Raw genomic sequence first — 26,585 nt, forward strand, 5'->3', positions numbered from 1 at the left:
TGTATTGTGAAACTGAATTGTTATTTATGCAACTTTTTACAAATTAAATGCAATAACAAAAGCACAACTTATAAAAAATCGTTTGTTATCGATATTAACTGCATATGCGTTATAAACGAATAAAACGTATGGTTACGTTTTATTTCAATAATACGCATATTCGCAGTGAGTCAGGTAAAACAGTAGCAGGGATGTCTCTCGGTCTTCCTCTTCAGCATCCTTTGGAGCTTCTTGTCGCTCAGGGTCATCGGTCGTCCGGAGCCGCGCTTTCTTTCGATGCTCTGATTATTATTCAATAGTGCCAAGAAGTTTTAGATGCCGGAACGGGCGTATCCGGCGTCCAGAAAGCAGGGATGGTTCGATCACTTTGACTCAATTTTGATTCATTTGACACTACCGTCTCAGCGGAGCAAAATTTGACAAAGTAATGTATGAGACATTTGTAGAACTCGTTATTATTTATAATTTTGTTGAATAAAGTGTTGCTGTAACTTTTGTATTTACGGCGCTACAATGCTAGTACCTCTTTAGTAACTAAATGAACGTTCATTTAGTTACTAATGAGGTACTAGCATTGTAGCACCGTAACTATGATGTATATCAACACTTTATTAAGCAAAATTGTAGATCTAGTTATTATCTACAAACGTTTTCGCCATCACGGTAGTTTGAGTGATAGAGCTGTAGAATTTTTTTTGCAAGTAAGATAATATAATTACCTTCCATGGGAAATTTATCAAACTCAATTAGCAGTCCTAATTTTTTTTTCTATCACCATCCGAAAAAAGTCCATTTTTTAATACATACGTTACACTTACAAGTCATCGGCGTGCTTAAGATGCTGAGAGTTAAGTCGGTTGCTCCAATCGTCTACGAACGAAATGAAAATTAAGGGGCTAAGATGGCTGCCTTGCGACATACCAGATATACAGCACTCGTTCGCTAATTGCACGAATGAGGCGATGCGATTAGCGAATTTCGTTTTTTGATTGCACGATAGTTGCCAATATTTATTGTAAAACGTGATGCGTTATCACTGTAAAGAACTCTTCACATGCATTCACACGTACGCTAAATTTTGGGAAGAACATCTAAATTTTTACAAACGAACTAAAAGCTTAATGAATATGTGTTCAATTAGTCAAAGTTTAGTCAAATTTGCATGAATTTGTTTATAATGTATCTACGTAATGCAGAGATAGAGAGTTTGCATTCGGCAACGCTGCATTTTTGTTTATAGCAACCACCTGGAAAACCACGTGTAGTTTGACAGATAACTGTTTTTTAGTTGCACGATCGTGCAACTAGCGAACGTGCAATTAAAAGACGGTGCAGTTAGAGGACGTGCAATTAGCGCACGAGTGCTGTAGTTGGAATTTTTTTTCACTGAGCCGGTGTTCACTTATTAGGGGGAAGTCCTGTATGGCCGGACACTAGCGATTTCTCAAAAACAAGGAATGATAAAATTCGTCTCGATTCTGTATTCCGATCGGGCTCGTTCCGGACACGCTCCCACTGTACGATAAAGATGCGCTCTAAAAACAAGAGTCAACCGCGGCAGACGATTTTTACAAAGAATAGTGAATCTTTGAACAAATAAATAAACATGTTCGTACACATATGGTGGTCTTTAAATTGAGGTAATTAGTAGCTTTTCAACGCCTAAATATGGGGTGTGATTTGAACGATTGAAACAACAACACTTGTAACTAACCTTTTCAAATATTTTATTTCTAGTTTCAAAGTTATTACATTTTTCTAGTTGCCTTCCTCAAGTTCACCTTAGCTTATGTATAATGTTCTTTTTATTTTCTCACTTAATTCAAAAATGTATTTCACTGTACTACTAAATGTGGATTCTTCAAACATTCCTTTTTTGTTCTCTCTTTTTGGGAGCAAAAAGCACAATCACCCACCCACTTCACATTTTCGGAAATTACTTTCACATTCGCATCCTATTGTGGTAAGAATATGCTAATGATTCCTTTTGTGATCGTTCTGCTGGTAGATGTTTTTCAATAGATATTGTGTATAATTATTGTTGAAATCAATAACTTCTAAGTTGGTTTGTCGTATTTTTTTTTGCTTCATAATGAGTTTAATAATATTTTTGCATTTTCATATTGAACCGCTCAAAGATTTTCGAATGTTCACTTTGTTGCTCTCTGCTGTCACAGTTGAGAATTCATTTTTTAATCATGATTCGTTTCGTAGTGTTGCAAAATAACATTTTCTATTTTTTAGGCAACATAAGCTTGTGCGAAAAAAACAGAAGCTGGTATTGGAAGGTTTTTATGTATCTGTTTTCAAGTGTGGTTACAAACGCGTTTAATTTTATCGACCATTGATAAGTGATAAAGTTGATGGGAAAATACTACACTAGAAAAAGAAATGCGCTGTTGTTGCAAGGTAATAAAAACCCTTTTGTTTCACTTAAGCACCGGAACATTGGTCAGCGGGCTTTAAACAAAATCATTTGATTGGATCACGTAATAAGTTCAGGTTGGTGAAATGAAATCAATTTTCTGGGGAGAAAAAAACCGCCAAAACATTTCTAGTGTAGTAAGTATCACAGAATGGAGGAAGATTTCATTGTTTGCTGCTTCGTTTGTGGGTGAAAACGTGGTGAAGCGTTTACTTGGGCAACTTTCTCTGAACGCGATTGAACACTGAAAACACATTTTGTTTTGCTTTTGTCTCGCAAAACTTTGCAAACGTATGCTCGCAAAAAGGCTACTGATATTTTGTTTCTTTTTTTGTCGTTTGAAAAAATCTACTGATTATATTTTTGCATTTTTTTTCACTCATTTACTCAGATATACTGTGTATAGTTTGTTTCTTGTTTATTTTTAGAATGTATCAGAAAGATTTGTATAGTATTCGTATTTTGTATTAGATAAAGAAGAAAATGCGTTTTGGCATTGCATTATGCCTAGCGAAAGGATGGCCACCATGGTTTGAAGATGATGACTTTTCCTTCCTTTTATTACGTATATTTTTACTTTCTTGCTGTGAGAAAAGCGATTTCTGCCTTGAAATCGACAAAGGATTTTTATAAAATCCTCCATTTCAGTAATTCTCCATTATTCAGCACAATATAGTTTGGTCGGTGGCCATCACAGATCATGTTCGGGAGCGAAGCGTAAAATCAAGGGGCTTTTTTTTAATCTATACATTTTACAAGCAAATTATAGGATAACATAATTGTTGGTCTCGCAACCGTTGGCCACATCGAGTAGGCTTCAATGTGTCCGCTTTTTACATATTTATGCGAATGGATCAACCACTCTTGCACGTTTTGACAATGTCAACTTGTACCGGATTGTCATCAATATACAGTAGGTATATATTAATCGAACTGCACCGAATAAAATTGTGCCTCACGATGAATCATTCGGTTTTCTAGTAATTTAGAATGCTCTTTTTAAATTTAAATTTTTCCGCTTCCTTCTTACGCTGCTTCTACGATTGGCTGATGTTTCTATTGAGCGAATCGTCAATTTATTTATACAAACAAAACCTAATGAAGTTCATATATTAAGAAGCTCGAAACGTTGACCGTATTTTTATTATATAAATAACGAGTGTTTTCTATAGCGAAACTTTCAAACCTATTGGGTAGTATGCTGCTGGGCATCCGACTTGAACACTGTCACGTCGGTTCGTTAAAATTCTCAATGTAAAGTTTTAAATAAGTTTTTTCTCACGAAATTAAAATATGCAAACTGCGGTAAATCATTCGGTTAACTGTGGGAAGCACTTTTGGCGTTACCAATTTAGATACATCTATTGGGGACTATTATTTATAAATGAACGCCAAATTAGATTAAATTAGATGAAATAGAGGATTATATCTTTTAGCAAGATGTCAGATTTTACGGGAAAACCCGAAAGATTTGATGTCTTTATCGCATGCTATTCCGGTAAATATGGCAGCAGCTTTTGAAAGTTGTTAAAACATGCAATATTTTTATGTGTACCAAAGTAAACTTGTAAAGTTTAAAGCTTCGCGTTTAAAGCTAGAATTTCGCGTCAACTAGGAGGCGCCATCGCTGGATGAAAGTGTAGCAACCATCAAGAGTATGAAATCCAATAGAGCGCCAGGGATAGACTGTATTTCAGCCGAAATGCTCAAAGCTGACCCATCTTTGACAGCCCAGTTGATGCATCAGCTTTTCAGCAATATATGGGAAACCGCAACTTTTCCGGTGAACTGGATGCAGGGCATATTGGTCAAGGTCCCTAAGAAAGGAGACCTAACTGAATGCGGTAACTGGCGTGGCATCACGTTGCCCTGTATTACTCTCAAAGTACTCTGTAAGGTAATCCTCAACCGGATCCAGGAGAAGATCGACGCTACTCTCCGGCGGCAGCAAGCTGGATTCCGTGCTCGCCGATCATGTATAGACCATATCACAACGCTCCGGATTATATTGGAGCATATCAACGAATTCCAAGATTCCCTTCTGCTGGTGTTCGTTGACTTCGAAAAGGCGTTCGACCGACTCAACCACGAAAACATCTGGGTCGCACTTAGGCGAAAAGGAGTTCCAGATAAGCTAGCCCATCTCATCGAGGCTCAGTGAAGCGTTCTTGTGCAAGGTTTTGCATGACGGCGTCTTGTGCGACCCCATAAGGGTTACTACTGAGACAGGGCTGCATTTTATCTCCGCTTCTCTTCCTTATGGATGAGATATTAGTTGGAGCAATTGACAGTATACCAAATCGAAGATTGCCTTGGAATCCTCTAACGATGGAGCAGCTAACTGACCTTGACCAAGCCAACGACATTGTTTTGCTCGCACAACGCCGAAGCGATATGCAGAGCAAGTTAGATGACCTCTACGGGAGCTCCCAGACAGCAGGTCTCACAGTCAACGTAGCAAAAACTAAGTCGGTGGTAGTGAACACTGACAATGCCACCAACTTCACAGTAGCGGGACAACAAGTTGAGCAGGTAGCCTTTAAATATCTTAGTAGCCAGACAACACCCGATGGTGGTACCAAGACTGATATAGCCGCACGGATCAGGAAGGCCAGAGGTGCCTTTGCAGGTCTACGAAATATTTGGCGCTCAAACCAGATCACTCTACGTACGAAAACCCGAATCTTTAATTCAAATGTCAAATCCGTATTGCTGTATGCCTGCGAAACGTGGTGCGTCTCAGCGAAGACAACGCAAAAACTGCAGGTATTCATTAACCGGTGCCCGCGATATATCCTTCGTGCCTGGTGGCCTGATAACTGGATATCCAATGAGGAACTCCTTCGTCGGTATCATCAACGGCCGATAGCCACAGAAATTCGTGAACGTAGGTGGAAGTGGATCGGACACACCTTGAGGAAAGGAGCGAACGAGGTCTGCAGAGAAGCACTCGACTGGAATCCACAAGGACAGCGTAGAAGAGGCAGTCCCAGAGGCTCATGGCGACACAGCTTAACCAACGACATCCGGGCTGTAGGCGAGGACCTGGATTCGACGACGGGAAAGTGGATAAGGATTGGAAGTGCCCTACGCGTGTCTCACAATCCACTGCTGAGAAAGACGGCACTAATCAATCCAGTCTCCGAGCTACGGAATCACCGGGTGTAGCAGTGAGTGGTAACGACTCGATCACACCGCGTGCTCAACTTAATACTTAACCTCAAACTGCTTGAGGAACAAAAGACGCACTTAATGAAGGAAATCGAGCTGGAGCATAGAAACCAGCTTCAACGAAAAATGCTGCTGTTGGAAAAGGAAGCATGGAAGGCGCGTTTCGATATCCTGAACGCCACCGGTGGAGAAACAGAAAGTGCTGGGTGTCTCAATGACTGGTCTAAGCGGTTGAACCAGGTTGTGCCCAGCCTCATTCAGCAATCTTCTGCTTCGACCGGTGCAGTAGCGGCTCCATCTACCAGTTCTGAAATGAGACAGGTCATTCCCGTCGCGAGACTAGCACAGCTCGTTCCGATGGGGCATACCTTGCCGTCTTCAACAGTTGCGCTGCCAACAGTGGTGGAAAGTGCGCCTACATTGCAACCAATAGATAACGCACGTTTTCTCAATCATCGATTGGAGCAACCATCGCCAAGCGCCTACGCAATTGGGTACGGTTCGAGCTTCTTGCACGAGTTTCTTCCTGGAGGAGAAGCATACCACCTGGGTTCGTCAACGCCGACTACTGCGACTCGTGTTGTACCAGCGTATTGTACCAGTTCCACGCAGTGCCTACCACCTTCTATCAGTTGGGTAGGTCAACCTGGTAGCAATCAGTTACCACATCAGCTTAGACCACAAGTAAATGTTAATACACACACTACACATGCACACTCTTTCCTTCCTACGAGCTACTATCAAACTTCTCAAGTGCCTTTTGATATTCACACGACGCCTGTCGTTAACAGTGCGGATATTTCGCCTACGCCACGCCAGTTTGCAGCGAGGCAGGTTATGCCTAAAGAGCTTCTATCGTTTAGCGGCCATCCGAAGGAATGGCCAATGTTTTTAGGTCATTTAATACATCCACTGAAGCATGCGGATACAGTCTCGTAGAGAATCTCGGTCGTCTCCAGCGGTGCCTGAGAGGTACGGCGCTGGAAGCAGTGCGTAGCCGGCTTTTGCTACCCGCTTCAGTGCCGAACGTGATGCAAACGCTGCAGTTGTTGTATGGTCGTCCAGAGCAAATCATATATGCTCTGTTCCAGAAGGTGAGAGATGTAGCGCCGCCCAAGGTAGAAAACTTGTGTACGATCGTGACCTTCGGGATGGCAGTGCAGGATTTCTGCGACCATCTAGAAGCCGCAGGACAGCTCGCACACCTGTCCAACCCAGTGTTATTGCAGGAATTAGTAGATAAATTGCCTGTCAATTAAAAGTTGGTTTGGGTGGTGCTTAAGCGTCAGTTTATGGTAGCTGATCTGCGCGTATTCGTATCAGTTGTAGAGACGCCGCGTGTTGAGCCCGTTAGAACTGTTTCTCCAGTTGTATGTTTTGTTTGCGGGGAAACGGAGCATAGGGTAAAGGAGTGTAATATTTTCAAAAATACGCATCGTGATGATCGTTGGAAAGCAGTTCATAGCGAAGCATCGACATGCTTCATCCGTTACGCTTTTGGAAAAAGATATTGCTGATGCGCTGCAGCTGCAAGGAATTAGAAAGCGCCTCTGCCTGGGATGGACAGGCAACATCGCCAGAGAAGAAAACAATTCCCGTCTAGTGAAAGTACTGGTTTCGAGAATCGATGGAGGTGAACGATATACGTTGGAAGATGTCCGGACGATTGATTCGCTGGCGCAGCCAGCACAATCGATGCACTACGAAGAGTTTGCCCATCGCTATAGCCACTTAAGAAAGCTGCCGGTGCGTGATTTCGTATACAAAACTCCTAAAATTCTTATTGGTGTCAAGAACGTCAATCTCACCACTACCCAACGTACAAGAGAGGGACGTGTGGGAGAACCAGTAGCAGCGAAAACTCGCCTGGGATGGGTGATTTACGGGCCCGTTCCAAATGGCTCAAGCTTCTACAGCTGTAATCTGCATGTGGTCATTAAGGCTGAATATGCACCTTGTTACCTAGTAAAGTAATCCGAATTCTCCTCGGAAGTAGTCCTGCCACGAAAGGCATAGAAGGGACACAAACCGCGGCTAAATCGGCCGAGTGGACTCTACAAATTGCCTCCGTTTATGGACAAGTATGAGATAATGCGAATAGAAACACGAATTGCTGAGGCAATATTCATCCCATGTGAAGTTAAATTCCCCATTATACTCCCAAGAAGACACCGTGTGACCGAGCCAGTTGTCGATTGGTACCATCGGCGTTATCAGCATTTAAATAATGAAACTGAGGCGAAGGAGGTTCGCCAACGGTTTTACGTTCCTTGTCTCCAAACGACTGTGCGGAATTTGTCACGAGTCTATGTGCACTGTAGGGTGTTGAAAGTCAGACTAAAATATCCACGAAAGATGCCGCTTCCAGAAGTAAGACTTAGGTCTTTCATTCGTCCGTTCAATTTCATTGGCTCGGATTATTTCGGACCGATAATGGGCAAGCCTCGGTCGATTACTGAGCATCCCGAATCCTTAAGGAACAACTGGAGATTAATAAATAATTTGGTCAACCAGTTCTGGTGTCGACGGATCCGTGAAAATCTGCCGACAATCTCAAATGGTACAAAGAGGCGAGGGGTCCAAAGGTAGGATTTTCTCAGTCACGATCATCGTGACTGAGATTCTGGAATAAGGACGTCTAACGAAGAGCTAGAAGAGGGTAATGCAGTACCGCTGGATGAGCTTAACTTACATTACGGGTCGGGGGATGTTGGGGCCGAACGGCACCACTGCTAAGCGATCGTACGCAACTGACGTCTTCGTTCATTCACACTCTTCGACAGGCCGAATGCCTACAGTTGACAGCTGTCTATCATGCTAGTTTCCGCACAAGGAATATCATTCTCTTTTTCTCTACAACTTTTGCCTCATACAGACGTGTTGTCGCTAATATTATAATTAAAATTACCTTACCTCTGGTTTAACTGTTTTCCTAGACTGAAACCTAGAATTGACAAACTCGAGCCACCCCTGGATATGAAATATTAAATATCCTCAAATACGCTAGACCCAGCTGCATCTCTGTGTGGATTTCAGGCTACGTCGCTATCCCTAGGAGCAACTAGGCAGAATTATTCGCTGCTCTCGGCAGCAAGGCTCCTTATATATTTACAAGGTTGCCAGTAACGATATTAGTAAGACTATTGCTCAGAAAGTATGAAACAGACGGTCGGCTCATGAAGGACATCAATAAAAGAAAGCTTTCGTAAATTTTTCGAGTACTAAGATGAAATCCACTGCCAACAACATCTGATTTTCATCCTTGAGAAGATTCGTGTAAATCTGACTAAGGAGTGTGTGAGTCAAAGGAGATGATCAACAAAATGCTGGCAATATTTCTGAGATGCATTCCCAAGATACAAGTCTAAATTTACAAGTTTACTTCGGTACAGTCTTCATTTCTCTACTTCCCTAAACCGATAACAACCCAAGAAAATAAATATTAAGATCTTAGCAAGAAATCATAAAAGCAACCTATAGTTAGGGTGCGTTTGTTGTTCAAAATGTTCAATTTTAAGACTAAATATTACTGAAAAGAATCCGTAAAACAGTTCTATTTCGAACGAATATCCATCATTTGCCGTATTCCATGTGCTAACTGACTAACGAAAAAGAAACTGATCAGTGTTACAATTCTTCAGTCACTTTGGTGGGTCAAACCAAAAAAGAAAGAAGCTGCAATCCGTCTAGCTTTCTGTCTGCACACTTACTCATGATGTAAGCAGCACACAAGACCAAACTAAAAGCTCGATTTCCCATTAAACCATCCCACCCGTGGGTTTGTATGTTAGCTTAGCAAATTACCTATGTATATGAATATAATCAAAGATTTGCTTTAGTAGAGTACAGCTCGAAACATTGTGTCTTTTCCCATACGCTCCAGCTCCAGCAGTGTGCGACAGTCGGACCTTCCTATTTAGTATTAAGGTTCCTCATTTCTCATTGTTTGCTGAACCAATGAATGTTAATTTTACTCTTATCGTTAGTACATAATCATCGAATAAATATCTGTGTTTGTTTTGTTTTTTTTCTTCTTCTTTTTGTTACGTCTGAACTTGAATCATCATAATAAATACTAACAACTTTCTAATCTCTCTATATTACAGCAGCAAAACTCAAACAATGTTCGCCAGGAAAGTAATTCAGCAAATCATATTTACACTAAAACTGGTACAAACAATACGGTAGGTAGATAATTCGGTAGTTTGCACGATATTTTGGCATTACAATCGTCACTAAATCCGCGCCGCTATAATACATAGTGTTTCGAGTTCGCCTATAATGATTAATTTTTTTCTGTTTTCTACTTCTTCGCAGCAAACACTTTTTTGTTGAGTCACTCAACTTATACAAAAAGAAAAATCAACAAAAAACTATTAGCTTTTTACAATTGATTCTATGTCTCAGCTTTGCATATATTTGTACTTTATACAATTAGTTACAGTTCACTTTTTTCGTTTCTTTTTTCTCTTCTAACTTGGGCGTAAATTTACGGTGATAACAATGCAACTCGAATCCACCTGTAGGTTTTTGATCAGTTACATGCAAATGTTTGTTTGTTTGTTTGTTTTTTTTTTGTTTTGGTGGCTGGCTCGGTTGATTCTTCAACAGAAAATCGTGCGCTCAGATGGCTGCTTTTTCATATTTTTCGCTTCCGTTATTTTCTCTCATTGTAACATTGTTCGGCTTGATATATGCAACTGTTTGTTTTTTTATGTTTCTTCTTGTTTTCTTTCGAATGAATACACGTCTTTTAATTTAAATATCAGTCTTTCTTAGTGATTTCTGCTATTTACTACTAGATGCACTTACCTTGCTTCTGTTGCAGCCTAGATCTTGCTGCCAATTTACACTTTTGTGCAGTTAGTCGGGTTTTCTCTGTGCATCGAGCGCGAAGTTTGACCTTAATTAAGGCTGGCTAAAGTTTTAGTGCTCATTCCGTACCTCCGCCGCAGTGAGCCCTTTTGTTACAAGCAACTTTTTGGTGAGCCATACTTCGCTCAGTACAATTCTTCCTTTCTTCCCGTGCTCACCGGCGGAAAGGTAAGTTTACCCGATCTACTTCTTCAGATTTTTCCTTTTCGCTTGTAGAATTTTTTTGTGTAAACGTTGGATCGGAAGCGGAAGCCACGGTTCATTGCAGTACGAACAGTAACTGCCTCTCTGGATTAATATGATGTTTTGCAAATGTTTCGCTCTAGGAAATGGATAAGATTGCGAAATCCAATGAATACGATTTAGTTATTTTTGTAACGCAGTTTGCAGAAATCGTATTCACTATATTTCTCGATTTCAGCAACCTGTCTGGTTTAGCTATATCGTTATGAATGAAGAATTGACTTTTTGTATACTTTATGTTTGACGATTTTCTCTTCGTTTCGATACTCTGCTACTAGAATGAATGCGATGATTAGTGATTGAAGGCGCATTAGCATAGTTTATCGCAGTAGTTGAAGTACGAATAAGTTTAGAAATTTATGACCGGATGCCGTTTCTATACGGCATGAGAAAACCAATTCATGCTGTAAAATAAACTATCGAATACAATATTATGGTAGAGCTAGGATGTGGAACTGAAAAGAAAGAACTGATTAGAAAGCAAACAAAATAAAAATAAGCAAAAAAAACTATAATTTTGGGGTTTCGGATGAGCCCTTTCCGTCAGTTATATTAATACTTAATTTATAAAGAGAAAACTATCATTATACGTGAGTATTTAATTTTATATTTCTGGTTATCATACCAAGAAAACGAGACTCAGCAAGAGTCAAACAAAATAGGTGTAAATGGTAGGAGCGGGTTAATCAGGGGTCGCCTATTTTAATCAGTTGAACATAAAAGAGCTTAAAATGCAGTATTTTGTTCATATTTTCAGAATCTTTTGATGAGAACATCAGCTTGAATCACTGAACCATAGTTGTAATTCATACCAACATAATTTACTGTGTTTTCGACAAAAAAAAAGATAAATTAAAAATTGTTTTCAAAAAACTTGCATATTTTCAGCTGCTGAAGCGAATCGCCGCCTCACTACTGCTGAAAAGGGTCCTTGCTACTCAATTTTTGCATACCATCAGACCTGTGAGCACTTGCGTCACTTAATGCTATGGTCACAAGTTCATAACAATGATAATTTGGGACAATTCATTAAATTCTGGACTGTTTAAAAGAGCCCCTTGCTAATTAAAATGCGTTAGGGCTGATTAAAATTAGTTCCAACAGCGCCTCAATTGTTATTGTAAAAATTCAGTAGTTTAGTTGAATAATTGTGACTTTCGGTGGTATCAGCTTGAAGAATTGAATTTATCAGGAAGATTGGTATGCTGATATCCCCCATTAAGTTTATCCATCGCTTATAATAAGGCAAAATAATCAGTGATACGACTAGTCTGCTTAAAATAGGTTCCTTATCCTTCTTCAATGTTCAACTGAAAAATTACAAAAAATATGAATTCCCAAGTTGCATACTTATAACGTATCTGGTTGTAGCAACTTATTTACAACTGAAAATAGTCGTATATCGGTTGCCACAACTGGATTGTAGCAACTGTGCTAGTAGGATTCTAATAGTTCTTATAGAGAAAAGGTTTTCGGATTGTGAATGATACCTAATGCTTCTTGTAACGATCAAAGTTAAGTACGGTCGACTTAAACTTGAAACATTTCTTCTATTAGTGCACCTAAATACGCCTGATTTGTAGGGACACACCTATGCGTTCTATAGAATGATACCTCCAGTATATTTTAACATTTGATCTTCAATTATTAAAAGAGTGTCCAAGCAAGAGGAGCAACGCATCAAAACGTAGCTGGTGTATCGCAAAAATTGCAATAATCGCACGTCGAGCTAGTGAAATCCTTAAAAGCGACCGAATCAGTAGTCACCACTATGATATAAGCGTTCGGAAAACATTTCTCTACAGCTAAAAACCAAAACCTTGGGATTAAACGTCTTCCTAAGACTTGATCCTCCTTTATCCAGACTTCGAAGCCGGCTGTTAGAGCACAGAGCAATTACGGGTCTAGTGCAACAATCCTACTGACTCTATCTAGCAGCACCGCCTAGCCGAATTTCAAACATGCGACGGCTGGCCCTCCAATATGTCCAAATATGACCAAACTTGACTCTAGGTATCAGATTTAGTTTTCATTGATCTAGTTATTGGATTATAGTGTGGTTTAGGATGTCGCACGTTAAGTTTTTGTTAATGGACGAAACTGGCCACTTATCTGGATGTTCCAGGAAGTCTCCGGAACTTATCCAGATATAACTAACGTGAAGTTAGGTAGTTGATCTGATTTCGATTGATCTAGTTTTTAAATCCTAGCGTAATTTGAGGTGTTGCATGATAAGTATTTATTCATGTTCACTACTAGCCATTTCCCACAGCGATAACTTAATCCGGAACATCTCCGGTTAGTCCAATACAGTGGAAAACTCCTAAAATGGTCGCCAATGGGCATATGTTGCAAAAAAAATCAATACCGGCTGTGATTTACGTTCATGTTGGAAGTGTAATTGAAGATGTTTATTTAGTTTATATGAGCAATCTGTCCTTTAAAACTTTAAAAGGGCGTAACTCAAAAATTCGTCGAACAATACCCAGGTAACCAATAAGCATTAGTATAAGCAGTAAATCAATCGTTTATTAGCATCCCTGGCGTTTTATACTGCAGGTTGCTGTTTATCAGCCTTTTGACTGCATAGCTGTTGTAAATTGGCATCCACAATTCTATCTAAATTCTTCTTGCCGGTAACTAGCTGCAAATAAGCATTGTCAGCACTATAAGAGTGCTAGCAGTAAATTAGCCGCATATTTTGCCAAAATAGCATTTAAGTAGCATTTAAGACAACTTAAATGCTTGTTTGCTTGTATTTAAATTGCATTGGAAATGCTTATTGGTTACCTGGGTATTTTTTTTAAATTGACTTAGAGGTGTAGGATGGCAATACAAACCAACTGACATTTGCCGTTTGAATGGCGTATTTTATTTTTTAATAACGGTATTTTGAACACCGTGAAGCTGGCAATGTCATCTAAAACCGTGTATTAAGCTAAAAAACAAACCGGATTGTCGACTTATAAGCAAGGAGTATCTCCAAATCGCGCCCAGTAACAAAACAAGACGGTCAAAACACGATCCCGAAAAGTGTACATGAAATGCTGATAAAGTTCGATTTCGATAGATGATGAAACCTACGTTAAGGCAGACCTGAAACACATTCCTGGACAGGGGTTTTATACGGCAACTGGAAGGGGAAAGGTGGCAGACATGTCAAAGCATACGAAACTGTCAAAGTTCGTTAAAAAAATATTTCATTGGGCAAGCTATTTGTTCCTGTGGCTTGAAGAGCGACGTTTTCATTGCAACCTGAACCGCCTACAAGTGTCAACGAGTACTTGGAAAAACGTCTGCTGCCTTTCTCGAACCAACACGATGGTTCCGTGCTACTTTGGCCATAAAGTGGAATGCCGCCAACAACGTGAGGTGGTGCCCAAGGACAAGAATTCTCGCATTGTATCAGAACTCCGCCTAACCAAGTAATATTGGGCCATTGTGAAGCGGAACCTCAAGAAGACCTAAAAACTGTTCGAAGCCAGCCGGAAGCAATCTAAAGCAAACTGACATGCTACGGCGAACAAAGTGGAGGAGCTGCCTGCACAGAGACTGATTGCAGCAATTCCAATTTATTTATCTAACTCTCGGCGGGTTGACCGTAAAGATTCCGATTCATTCTGCAACATCTCTGGTAGGGATGCTCAGTGGGACCATTCTGGAAAAAGGCAGTCGAAAGTCTTTTCTCGCTTTCCCTGACGTTTTCGAGCTTAGGTGTCTTAGGAGAAGTTTCATAAAAAAGTATTCTGCATCTGATGACATTTTCATATAATTAGATATTAAGGGGATAACAAATTTGAAAAAAATAATTTTTTATAGGAACTAGATAGCATGGTTATGTGTTCGGCAAAGTTGTAGAACTTTGAATTTGAATAAACTTTGCTAAAGATACTAAGTATCTGCATCATATGGTTTGCGAGATATAATTAACTTTCTGTCGTGACCCCCTCAAAATCAGTTTTTTTTTACTTTTTGTACACAAAACCTCATCTAACAGGTTCGACATGTTCTACAAACTTTTGGATACTATCAAAATACGTAACTTTCTGGAAGGTGTAAATAACGTATGTTGCTTTATTTACTTTAAAAATTGATTTGAAGCATAAATTTTACCGTTTTTCACAAGTAATTTTTTCCGTAAATAGGCACCTACTGGTAGCTTAAGTTAGTATTGCTTGAACCGCCATAGAATATAGTATAAGTGTGCCAAAAATCTCGGCCGGGTCTGGTCGGGCATTTTGGTTACTTCAATTATGAATTATCTACATATATGCTGGTTTTAGTAAGTTATCAGGGTTTTATTATTCGTATATGTTCATAATAATTTCACAGGACCTCGTCCGCGTCTGTTTCGCTATCTGCTGCAGAATTATTTTCGTTCTAGTACTTTTGTATGCTGCTGGTAACAACCGCAATGATTTTTTTTACTGTTGGTCTTCTTAAAGTTAAAATCAACGGATCCGACGTCATTAACAATTTTCTGAAAACATCTTCGTTTGTCGATATTCTGTTCAGAAATCAGATTACTTAAATAATTAATTTCACTTGTGCTTGGCTGAGACGGCACTGTCAAGTGAATCAAAATTGCGTCAAAGTTATCGAACCATCCCTGCCAGAGATGTTGCAGAATGAATCGGAATTTTAGCGGCCAGCCTGTCGTAAATTAGATAAGAATGTAGCCACACACAAAACGATGAAACTTTTAGTTTCTCTGGTGTACCACAGGGAAGAAACTTGGGATCACCGCTCTTCGATTGCACCACCACAGTAAGATTATCTCCGGAGAAAATAGCCAGTTGGGATTTATATTTAAAATCACCCAGCTGTTCTTCTGTCTTCGGCAACTTTCCTTCTCATTAGTGCGATCTATTTTGGAACCCGCTATGGAACCATTATCTGGTGTCCTTATCAATAAAATTTGATCGCAAGGATCGTTCAGATTTTTTATTCAAGGTTACCACTATATGGGGAAAGTTGCTACTTGCCTAAATGAAAAACACTTGAAGGAAACGTGCTATTCAAGCTGTGTTCGTAGTTAAGGGGGGACCCTACTCTGGAAGACCGAAAAATAATAGATTTCCGTAAAAAAAATTCAGATGCTAGAATTATAGTTAAGTGTTGGGGTATTTTGGTTATTGGTTAAGGTATATTTGAAGATATATTTTGTATTTTTTGGATACCAGAATAGTGATTATTATGCTGGAGGCAGGTGGGGCGTGAATGTCCTCTAGAAAATAGTTCCTTGCTGGCGGTACATGCCTGGAACCAACGAAGTATCGTAGAACGGATTTCAAGGACGATTTCGAAGCTTCAGGTGAATACCTAAATTGTTATGTAGCGGTTTTAAAAATTCGAAACAATACCAAAATGGCGGTAATTTTTCCAAAAGAAAGGTGTTTTTTCATCAAAAATTGCCAATTAAAAGCTCATTAAAAATTGTAAAGTTTAGATATCAAAAAACGGCTACGTAACAATTTAGATAATTCGTTTTTACCTGCCGAAAAAAAGTTTCAACCAAATCGGCCCACTAGATTCTGAGATACACGTACCGCCAGCTAAAGAAAAATGGTTTCGGGTTAAACGCGTTTAAAGTTTCGTACAGCAATGAACTTCTCTTGAGGAGACTCCACAATATTTGCCGTAAGTTTTCAACGAGATCAGATATCAAAAAATCCTTTTGGCATGACATTTCTGAAGCTATAAGCGTCTCGAAAATGCAAAAAAATAAAATTCTATTTCTCCGACTTTCTAAAGTAGGGTCCCCCTTAAGATCGTTACTGAAAGATATTGACAGCCTCCCGTCTTGAGACAACTGCATCTTTAAGTCCCTGAACGAAGTGTAGGAACTAAAAAAATTCTTTACTTCCAAAAAATGTGGCTGTCCACTCAAGATGTCAGCATTAGCTTACCATCGTAATCGAATAATCGACAATGATATAGAAGATAGATTGGAGACGATGATTGAAAACTCGGTACTTAGAACCGTAGATCGCGAAATATCCCAGGTACCGATAGCATCTTACTGGATTAGCTAGAAGAACCACGTCAATTCGGTGTCGCCCGTTGTAGAAACTTTTCAGAAAACAGAGAGAAAGACTCTGATCAGCAAACAAGAACATCTTCAATCATGATTTTCGCTCTTCAGCTACACCTGTGGGACTTCAAAATTAATCCTCCAATTTAAATACTTTTAAAACTACAGATATCGGTAGCCTTGGAATGCCGGAAGAAATCACGTGCAATTACGTAAGCGACGGACGGTCGAGTTAACTTCGATTTACGATGCTCATCTAATAAGCTAGTCGTCGTTGGGGGGCTCCGTAGCCGCAAGGTTACCGGGTCTGCTTTGGCAAGCAAGTGGTCGTGGGTTCGAAGAGGAATAAGCGGATAAAGTAGATCAAGCTTTGAAGGAAGGGTAAACCCCAATACACACAAGCACGCACAAAATTTAATAAGCATATCGCACATTCAATAGCGATTATAGCAAAAAGAAATGCGGTGCAGGTCATACAGCAAACACCCGGGCGATATCATAATAGATCAACTATACTGGTCGCAGTGATAAGTCCACACAGGAAAAAAGCTAGTCGTCGTATGTTCGAATCTCAGCTTTGCGGATTGTTGCACTAGCCCCATAATTGTCCTGTACTCTAATAATCGGCTGCGACTGTTGATAAATATGGATCAGACATTTTTGGATACCTTCACTGGCGACAACGATTCTGTACAAAAAAATCTCAGTTTCTTTAATGATCCCATTCACTGTAATAACTGTTTTCCGATCTGGCGGTCTGGCCGTATGCCGAACCGCCAACAGGCAGTAACCGGGTAGCGGAGCCAACAGGCAGTAACGCAGTGTTCTCGACTATAACGAGCAGCAAAGGTCGATCATCACGAGCAGGGCTTGAAAGGGAATCGCCAGTTGACTGTGACTGCGTGAATGCGTACGCTTTCTGTATTCAACTTGCGCTTCGAAAACGATCACTTGACTGTTTTTTGAATCCAGTCAATCTACCGCTTGTGAAGATTTCCGCCTGCCATCCATGTGGCCTATCAAGAGAAGCCAAAAATTGTTCGCCCACTCTGCGCTCATATTGAAGAGTGTTAACTGCAAATTTATTGGGAGCATAGGTGACGTATTTTTTCGTGTCTCATTTTGTCTCCAAATCGGCTACCCACAGTAAAAGTTTGTCGCTCGGCGTCGGTACGGTGCAAGTAAAATGTTCGTTTGTATCGGATGGCGTCCGATCCGATGTGAAGTAGTAGAGGTGTGGAACAACGTACCGTTTGTTTGTGTTAGCAGCGCAAATAATGTAAACAGCAGGGATGACGTCAATCTCGTACTATTCTTCTACGGACATAAAAAAAGTATAAACATTGTGTCGTACAACGATGACACTAACACACCTATATTTTTTAGCATATTACGAACACAAACGTGCCGCGTTTGCCGTACCTTAGTAATAGTGTACATAGCGTCCGACCGACTTCCTCCAGGCACATGTAGTGGTTGTTTTTTTTTGTAGTATCGAATATACGATAGCGCGGTTGCTTTTCTTCAGCGTGGTGACTGCCAGTCAATTGACTGTGTTTACAGTCATTCGCTGCTCCAAACGGTAAAGGAAACTTCATCGAAACGAAAATGTATACAAAGATCAGAACGCATTTGTTCTTCTGTACAATCGGAGGTATGACTGGAGAAGGTTGTGTTACGCATAGCGTTTGTATTCCAGCATTAAATGGACGGTATGAATTTAAATGCGCAATGGTGTGGCTGTGGTAGAAAAAAAAAGGATCCGTTAAAGCCTTGATCACGAGTGCTAAAAGTCTGGTAAAAATCATCGGCCGACGGTTGTTTACACTCAGATCCTGAACTGCTAGTTCAAGAGCAATTATCGGTTACTTGCTTCTGCCCGCGAGTACAGTACAATGGTAACAATAAAATGGCTGGAGATTACGGTCCCGATGCTCAAGCCGTGTGAAGACGTGGTGCTATGGCTCTATACATTCGAAGGGTGAATGTGATGGAGGTGATGAAAGTAGACCCACTATATGGTAGCCAAATAATAAAACAGAGCTTTCTGCTTTGGTCTTCATGTTCGGTAAGGCCGACAAAAATACGGCTAACACACGCCAGGGTAGTTCTGTATCAAGGGTAAAAAAGGTACGTGCCAAGTAGCCTCCCCGTGGTAGCTCCACCATCCACCTACTCCTTGCATAGTCGAGTACAACCAACCAAGTATCGCAAACTTTAAAGACCACCGAATAGTGCGGGTCTCCTATCTATCGCCTGCAGAATTCGAAGAACTGGATTTGGTAGGCGAATTCCACAAAACACCACCACAGTGTTTGGGACTGAGGACAAACCACAAACAGCGAGCATTCTCCGCTGCATATAGACGGACCTCGATCACACTAAGGGCATTTCCAGTCAATGCGCGAATTTTTGGTTTTGGTAATAGCGGTAAATTTATTACGGTAGTACGTAGTCTAAATTTTCTCCTATTATACAATTTATCCAACGCGATATGGCAGTAGTCACACTGGAAGGTCCATAGGAATTCAAGAGTTGGTCATGACGTCTGCGTACTTACTAGGCGACAAAGACGAAACACGTGCCGTTCCTGAAACGATCTTTCACCAGACACTCTGAAGAAGCTCCGGTGTACATAACAAGAAAGAGTGCCTACTTAAATACATGACTTCTAACAATGTCAATCCACATAACGTAGGAAACAATCTCATTATTGCTAACGATGTCAGACAAGATGTCCAACGCTACGTTTTAGTCTTAAGACGAGAAGCAAAATTGACCTGTCTCAGTTCATCGAGCTGTGATGATGATCTAACCATTCTATGTTGGAATCTCGGCTGGGCGAGCCTGCTAGTCAGTAGTATTGTTGCACTTGTCCCGTAAAACTCTAATAACTGGATGCGAAGTTTGTCGATAAAAAAGGGTTAAGTCTTAAAGATGTTTATACCCATAGCTTTGCTTTTTTTTGTCTCAGATCATCAAACCGTAGGCAAGTCAATTTTGGATGTCTAGGTCTCTTAGAAGAGAATAATTCAGGAATCCGAAGAAAGCCAATAATTTCACGGATTGTTTACCAGAACATATCTTGGCGGAATGAACTTTCGTAGCAACCTCTGTCCGTTTGTTCAAGAGGGATAAGTCCATGTCTAATTGGAGTCCCTAAAGAGCGTCCCTCACCAAATATAACGCGAAGCTACGCAAGACCAGAATTAAATTTTATGAATTATGGCCGTATTATGATTCGAATTGCCTCTACACCCCTCATATTTACCAGATCTGAAACTATCTGACTTTTATCTATCCGGTCTTAATAAGATGTTTAATTAGAATTCAGCTCTAATGACGATGTCATAATCGCAGCTGAAATTTATTTTTAGGTCAAAAACAAATCGTTATGAAATAAAAACACATAAATTCATGTAAGAAGTGCTTGTCCACTCGATTTGTCTCCGGATATCATTAGAACAAACGGAGTATTAAACTTTTCTCCACACAAACTCTACTCAACACAGTACAAACAAAGATAGTTTGTGATATATTCTACTGAACTAAAATGTATGCTTCTTTTTCGTGAAATAAATATATTGTAAATTATAAATCAAAATTAGTTAAATGTACACCCCTACTGTCGATCATAGTAAAATAAGAGCAAAAAACTAAAAACCAGTTCAAAACCGTGAGAGCTTTTAAATGCATTGCTTTTCTGAAATCACCTTAAATAATTGCAACTAAATATGATCGAAATAAACTATATTTTTGTTGGGGAATAACAAAAGAATCCTAACGAGAGATTATACACCAAAAAATAAGCATTCCCCATCGAGAGCGAAGGATTCTCGTACGCACGCAAAATAATAACAACAAAAAGCACATTTTTCACTTATATAACAAACAAAATTAACTATCGCTCAGATCACCTTAAAATATCCTGGGAATTGCGACAAGCTAAAACAATTAAACCACTAACTCCGTACTCTACTCAGTACTTTGCATAATATTGCATTCTAGTCTCCTTGTTGGGACGAAAGCGTTTCACTTTTCTAAACGGAAAATCGTAATCGCCACAATCGTCCGGGTCTGTATGCAGTCGGCTCGTTTACTATAGCTTTTTGTCTGCTAAACGACGACGTTCGCGATTCGTGATTTGGCATTAAAGGAGGTGGATTCGAAATTAACGTTGGGATAAAAAACCGGCGAGTTTACGTCGCCCGCCGTTCTGTTTTCTTAAAATCTAGAGCTTTTTCTGTCTCTTTAAATTTAATGTGATCGATGAAAGGAAAGATTTCCCCTGCTTGAACTTAGAACTATAGGAAAACAGGGAAAAAAACGAGTCATTGGCCTCGCCCTCTATGTACACACTGCCCTAGTTTATAGGTTTGCGCTTCATGGCCTACTATTGATTTGAGAATTTTTTTTTCGTTTCGTAATACTATGTAGCAAAAATGCTGCTTTCTTCGTTTCGCCTCACCATTTGCTATAATGCAAAAATCCCTAGTACTTTTATATTTAATTAGGTTGCTATAATTATTATTGTATGTACATGCGTTGATTACTTTGAATCTAGTTCTTAAAGTTCCTTAGTGATAATATCAGTTTGTGATGGATGCGTTTCTTTAAATGCTTTAACTTAGGCGGATGTGTTCATACCTTCGATTAAGTGTAGAAAGAAAACCGGTTTCGCAACGAAAAATACATTTGTTTTTGACGCGTTGATTTTTGTGTGTATCGTTTCCTCTGAGGTTGTCATAAGTAATCTATGATAGCATTTGTGCCTGTTCGACAAAGTTCAGCAGAAGCAAGCTTTGGCGCAAACGTACCGTTGTACGAGAAATAATGAAAATCCAACAACCTATGGAAGCCATTTTACTAAAAACTTTCATTGTCATCCCAGCTGTCCATGGGTTTCATGACCAGCACGTCGAACTCCTTTGGGTCGCCACCGGCACTGTTGCGCCGAGGCGACAACCGTTGTCTGTGACGGCGCTCGAAAGATTTTTGCTGGTTGGACTTACCGCTGTTGCTCGCTGCTAACCCACTGATGCCACCCTGTTGTAGTTTCCTCCGATCGTACTCTCTTTCGTCGAACCCGCAGGCCCCTCCACTCAAATTGGCCGCCTCCAAGTCGGCAGCCGTGCAGGTCACGGCCGACTCAATCGAATGGTAGGAATCGTTTCTCGCTGGAAGAGCTTTGACCGGGTTGTGCTTCAGCATGAAGCTAAAATCGTTCCATTTATCGTTCAAGTTGGCCAGTTTTTGGTTGAAGTTGTGCGCCAACGATAGACTGAGTGACATTTTGAGTCGTACCGCTGCGGGACGTTTCGGTGTTGTAGGTGGCGTTATAATCGATAGAGAGGACGAGGTCGACAGACGATTCAGTATCCTGTTTGCATCGCTACCGTTGCTGTTCCGGTTGTTGCCAGGATCGCGTAGCTTTACGACTACAGGAGTGGCTTCGTGGTACACTTCACTTTCGTCGTAGTGGTGAGATGTGCTTGCGAGGTGGGCAGTGGCGACTTCGCTGTTGATTCTACTGCAACTGCTAGTATGCGGTGGTGGCTGGGGTTTATTTAATAATCAATCTCTATAAATATAACTACAGTTTTTTGGGCTCTCTTGTGGACTAGGACTGCTCGAGGGAGGCGCCGGACTAGAACTACTGTTTGACATGACCGGGGAAGATCCGGAGCTGGAATTCTGTGGACTATCGGAACGGTGTTGCGTTACTGGACGGGTACAAAAGAGAGAGAGAGAGAAAGGGAGAAAACATCTATTAGTGTCGGGAGGCGCGTACCTTGGCCGGTGGAAGCCTACCTATGCCATGCCGGGGCGGCTGCCTTTTCATTCGGCCGAGACTTCTGTTACGAGTATTGGTATTAAGGACCTATATAAAAGTGCTGTTTTTTAATTATTATTTTATTATCCAGAAATGACAGGGTACTTTGCGATTAGTAAGAGAAAAGAGCTGGACTTTGGATTGGCAGGTGTCATCGCTTTAGCGTGTAGAAAAACTAATTTCTGAGTAAAATATTAGAGCATATTGAATGTACTAAAATGAATTAACCTCAAATGAGAATAGAAAAAATAATAAATCTGGTTGTTGGCCACGGTGAAGCGAGGCAAAGACAAAAATTTGTGAAGAGAAATATTCAATGAGAAAAGACTTCCTTTCCCAAGTAACATTCTAGGTTCCAACCGAAGGAATTGAATTAATTTAACACAAACTTAATTGGTTAGAATAAAACATTCATTAATCACGATTTTCGATACAGTATTTGGTGTGTAATAATAAACGATTTAAAATTTATAATCTTGAACTATATGTAAAAATATATCCCTCTTCAAATATCTTGATGCATTGCCTAATAGGGACCAGGAATTATATGTGTGAGTTAGTTAGCTGCAGGATGCGTCACTCGCCAGTTGTACTAAAGCTTACACGAGTAATAAAAGTCTTTTTATGAGATAAATACCCATTTATCACAGGTATCCATGTGAGAAGAATGCTGCCGCAGACTTTGTGACCTTGTGACGTAATCCGTGCGTGATTCTGGGTACGCTATTTTGAAGTAGATGAAAATGCGATGTGTTGACACATCATACTCGTGACATATATTGTGAAATGTAACGGAGAGATTCGCATCGTGAAGCGTCCCTGGTATTGAACTACGAAGGTTTAAGTGGTAGACGTCGGATTGGTAGTTTTAGTTGGGTCTAGGTTACCCTACCATCCTTTAAGCTCATCCGGTTCGTAGCTGTCGAAGTTTTTACTGTTTTTCAATCTACCAATTTCCTGCGGAATCTTTTGGAGTACAGGTTCTGATAACCGATCAACCACATACAGTTCCTTTTCCGAAACTGCTCACTTTATCATCATACAGTTGCTTATTGCAGAGCTACTTCCAACTGTCGACCACTTCGCTTTCCTTCGTGATCCCTTTTACGTCATTCCACGTTGTTCGATTTGTGAATTAGTATCCCTTCTCCTAAAACATCGTCATATTACAGGCATCAATGTTGCAAATCGACCGAGAAGCAAACGATGTCTACTCTCACACGAGTGAGTATAAGAAGCTTGATATCCAAAGCCTACTCTACTGAATCAAGCGTACGACAGGAAACCGCTGCTGGTGCTCCCTAGTAGCACACTTTTGTCATTTCTGGTTGCTGCAACCTATTTATGACTGAAATTAGTTATTAATCGGTTACCACAACTAGATCATAACAACTGTGCTAGTAGGGCTGTTTGCATACATTCCGTTACATGCACACTCGTGAGCGCATAGCATAGTAGCATATTTCTGCAGAAAGAAATACACTCACGAAGCCAACAACTCATGAGCTGCCAAAAGGTCATAAGCGCCACACTAGGATATATGGCTACAGATTTACTTGGCTTCTTCTTTTTTTTCTTCGCTCTCCTAACGCACGCGGGTAAGAGTGTAGGCCTTGCGCGCGATCGGTAGGAATTGCTCGCAATGCAATGACGTGCGGGAACGACGGCTGTGGCTGATAGCTAAATACACACTCGTAAAAACTCGAACTCGGAGGTACGATGCTGGTCTAACCAGCCAGTCGTCGTATGCTCGACTCTCGGCTAGGCGGTGCTGCTAGATAGAGTCAATAGGATTTTTGCACTTGCCCCGTAACTGTCCTGTGCTGTGATCAAGTCGTAGAAAGACGTATAAGTCCAAGGCTTTGCTTTGCTTTGCATGAAAAAATAGGAGAGTCCGACAGAGATGCCCATACTGGGGCATTTGGTAGAACAAGATCGCGCGTGTGGGAACACAAGTGCGGGCTTCGCAACACTGACAGGCACACGACAGCTGTTCGTGATTACGATCATCCTGCGCCTACTTCCTCCGTCTCAGTATCGCAGCCATGTCTTTCCGTACCCGTCTAGGCTGTTCTTATCATATCAATCGTTTCGCCAATCGATGCCTCAACTCTTAAAACTATCGTCGAATGTTCTCTGATAACAGTGTAGATCCCTCATTGATGTTTGGACTTCGATAGGTGCGCACATTAGTGATAGATGTCTGAGGCAAATCGTCAATTTGGTTTACATATCGTTGATCATTCGATCTCCATAGGGCTTTGCGAATGTTCTTACGAAGGTTAAACATACTTCGTACCAGGTTCTCGAACAACTGCGAAGCTTTCGCATCATTTTTCTTTTGCATTCATCTCGATATGCATACTATTCTGTGAAAAACCGAAAATTGGCACGACAATAGTCCTTCAAGTTCCTCACAATTGATTCCTTTTTTTAGCTCCTATAGTTTAATATGCTTTTTACTCTCCTGGTATTACTCTTGAGAATTCTGTCTATTTTTCCAAAATCAAGAAGCCATTGAAAGGAATGCGAATTCAGAAGGGCCTTCTCGGGATCTTTCCGAATGTGGAAGGTGTGTAATAACCATAGTGCCTACTTTCAGAGTAACTGAATTTCTAATGCTTTAGGTGTGTTTGCAGTTTGTTTTCCCCGGTCAAACCTTATTTCAGTCCGGCAGAGCAAAGAGATGAAATCAAGAATGAAATCTCCATAACCGACAATGATCCCCCATAGCTGTCATTTGTTACCAGGAAAAGTTCTCGTCAAGAGCCTGGATGTCATTGCCTAAGCTGCGTCGGTAAGAGCATTTACCTTTCCGGCATCTTGTCGTCATCAGCAGCATAGAACCGGGATGACAGGTGTTGTTTCAAGCAGTAGTCTCCATTCAACTCGATTTTGGGCCACTTGTCGCCAATGAATAGCTAGATAATGCGTGCGTAATACAGACCTCATAGTGGTTCTTAGCCTTTTATCTAGCAACTCCTATCCCTACTTCCTTGTGATACCAGCAGGAATACGAGCAACCTTAGCGGAGATCGACTTACCAACCCAGGTGGAAACTAAAGTCGCATACCAATAGGGAACTACGTGCGCGTACTGGATGAAGCTCTGCCTTCCTCTGTGAAGCTAGATGCTTTGACCCTCGAAAACGGATCGAGTACGATACGCTCGGCCGTCAACGAGGCCGCAACCGCAGTGCTAGGAGTGGAAACCTCGAGTGCACGAAATGATTGGTTTGACGGGGAATGCCAACAAGCGATAGACAGAGAAAAAAAGAGCTTGGAAAAACTATCTAAGCATATACACGAGAGAGAATTTGACCAAGTATCGACGAGCGCGGAATGATTTGACCACGGTCCTGAGGAGCGAAGGCGCCAAAATGAGGACAGAGATCGCGAGGAGCTGGAACAGCTATTCCGGGCTCATGACACGCGCAAGGAGACGCAATGGAACCTCGGAGTGCCTACAAACGACAACAGCGTGCCGGATCCTGATCTCGAAGAGATCCGGCGAGAAATTCGTCAGCTGAAGAATAATAGAGCCGGCGGAAAGGACCGACTCCCGGCAGAGCTCTACAAAAATGGCCAAAAACCGCTAGCAACGGAACTTCATTGGATAATTTCTAGGATTTGGAAGGAGAGAAACTGCCGGAGGAGTGGATGGACGGTGTAGTCTGTCCCATGTACAAAAAGGGCGACCGGCTTAATTACGGCAATCTGCTGTAATTACCGCGGCTTCACGTTGGTCAACGCCGCCTACAAGGTGCTCTCCCACATTGTGATGCATCGCCTATCCCCAATAGCAAAAGAATTTGTAGGGCAGTATCAGACGGGCTTTATGGGGGCCCGTGCTACCACGGATCAAATTTTTATTCTCCGACAAATCCTCCAGAACTGTCAAGAGTATCACACGCCCACGCATCATATTTTCGTGGATTTCAGGGCAGCATACGATACAGTTGAACGAGAACAGATATGGCAGATAACGCACGAATACAGTTGTCC

The 26,585-nt window shown here is 40.9% G+C and overlaps 2 protein-coding genes across 5 annotated transcripts in view; both read right to left on the reverse strand.

Moving 5' to 3' along the window:
• Window positions 1–20,372: 20,372 nt before the first annotated feature.
• Window positions 20,373–24,915, reverse strand: LOC128740230 (uncharacterized). The gene is made up of 2 exons (XM_053835763.1): window positions 24,874–24,915; window positions 20,373–22,304 (listed from the first exon to the last, which is right to left on the reverse strand). Exons 1-2 carry the CDS (start codon window positions 24,913–24,915, stop codon window positions 21,615–21,617), a joined length of 732 nt encoding a protein of 243 aa, XP_053691738.1. The 3' UTR covers window positions 20,373–21,614.
• Window positions 22,435–26,585, reverse strand: part of LOC128744518 (semaphorin-1A) — a 422,529-nt gene continuing 418,378 nt past the window's right edge. For 2 of the 4 annotated variants that reach the window (XM_053841582.1, XM_053841579.1), the window contains 2 exons: window positions 22,560–22,642; window positions 22,435–22,471 (listed from right to left, as the gene is read on the reverse strand). The gene's annotated coding sequence lies outside the window, so the exon portion shown is untranslated. Of the gene's footprint in view, window positions 22,472–22,559; window positions 22,643–26,585 lie in introns of those variants that run through there. The other 2 variants (XM_053841583.1, XM_053841581.1) reach the window with 1 other exon arrangement.

Source organism: Sabethes cyaneus, chromosome 3 (genome assembly GCF_943734655.1).
Source record: "Sabethes cyaneus chromosome 3, idSabCyanKW18_F2, whole genome shotgun sequence".
In the NCBI taxonomy this organism is placed as follows: domain Eukaryota; kingdom Metazoa; phylum Arthropoda; class Insecta; order Diptera; family Culicidae; genus Sabethes; species Sabethes cyaneus.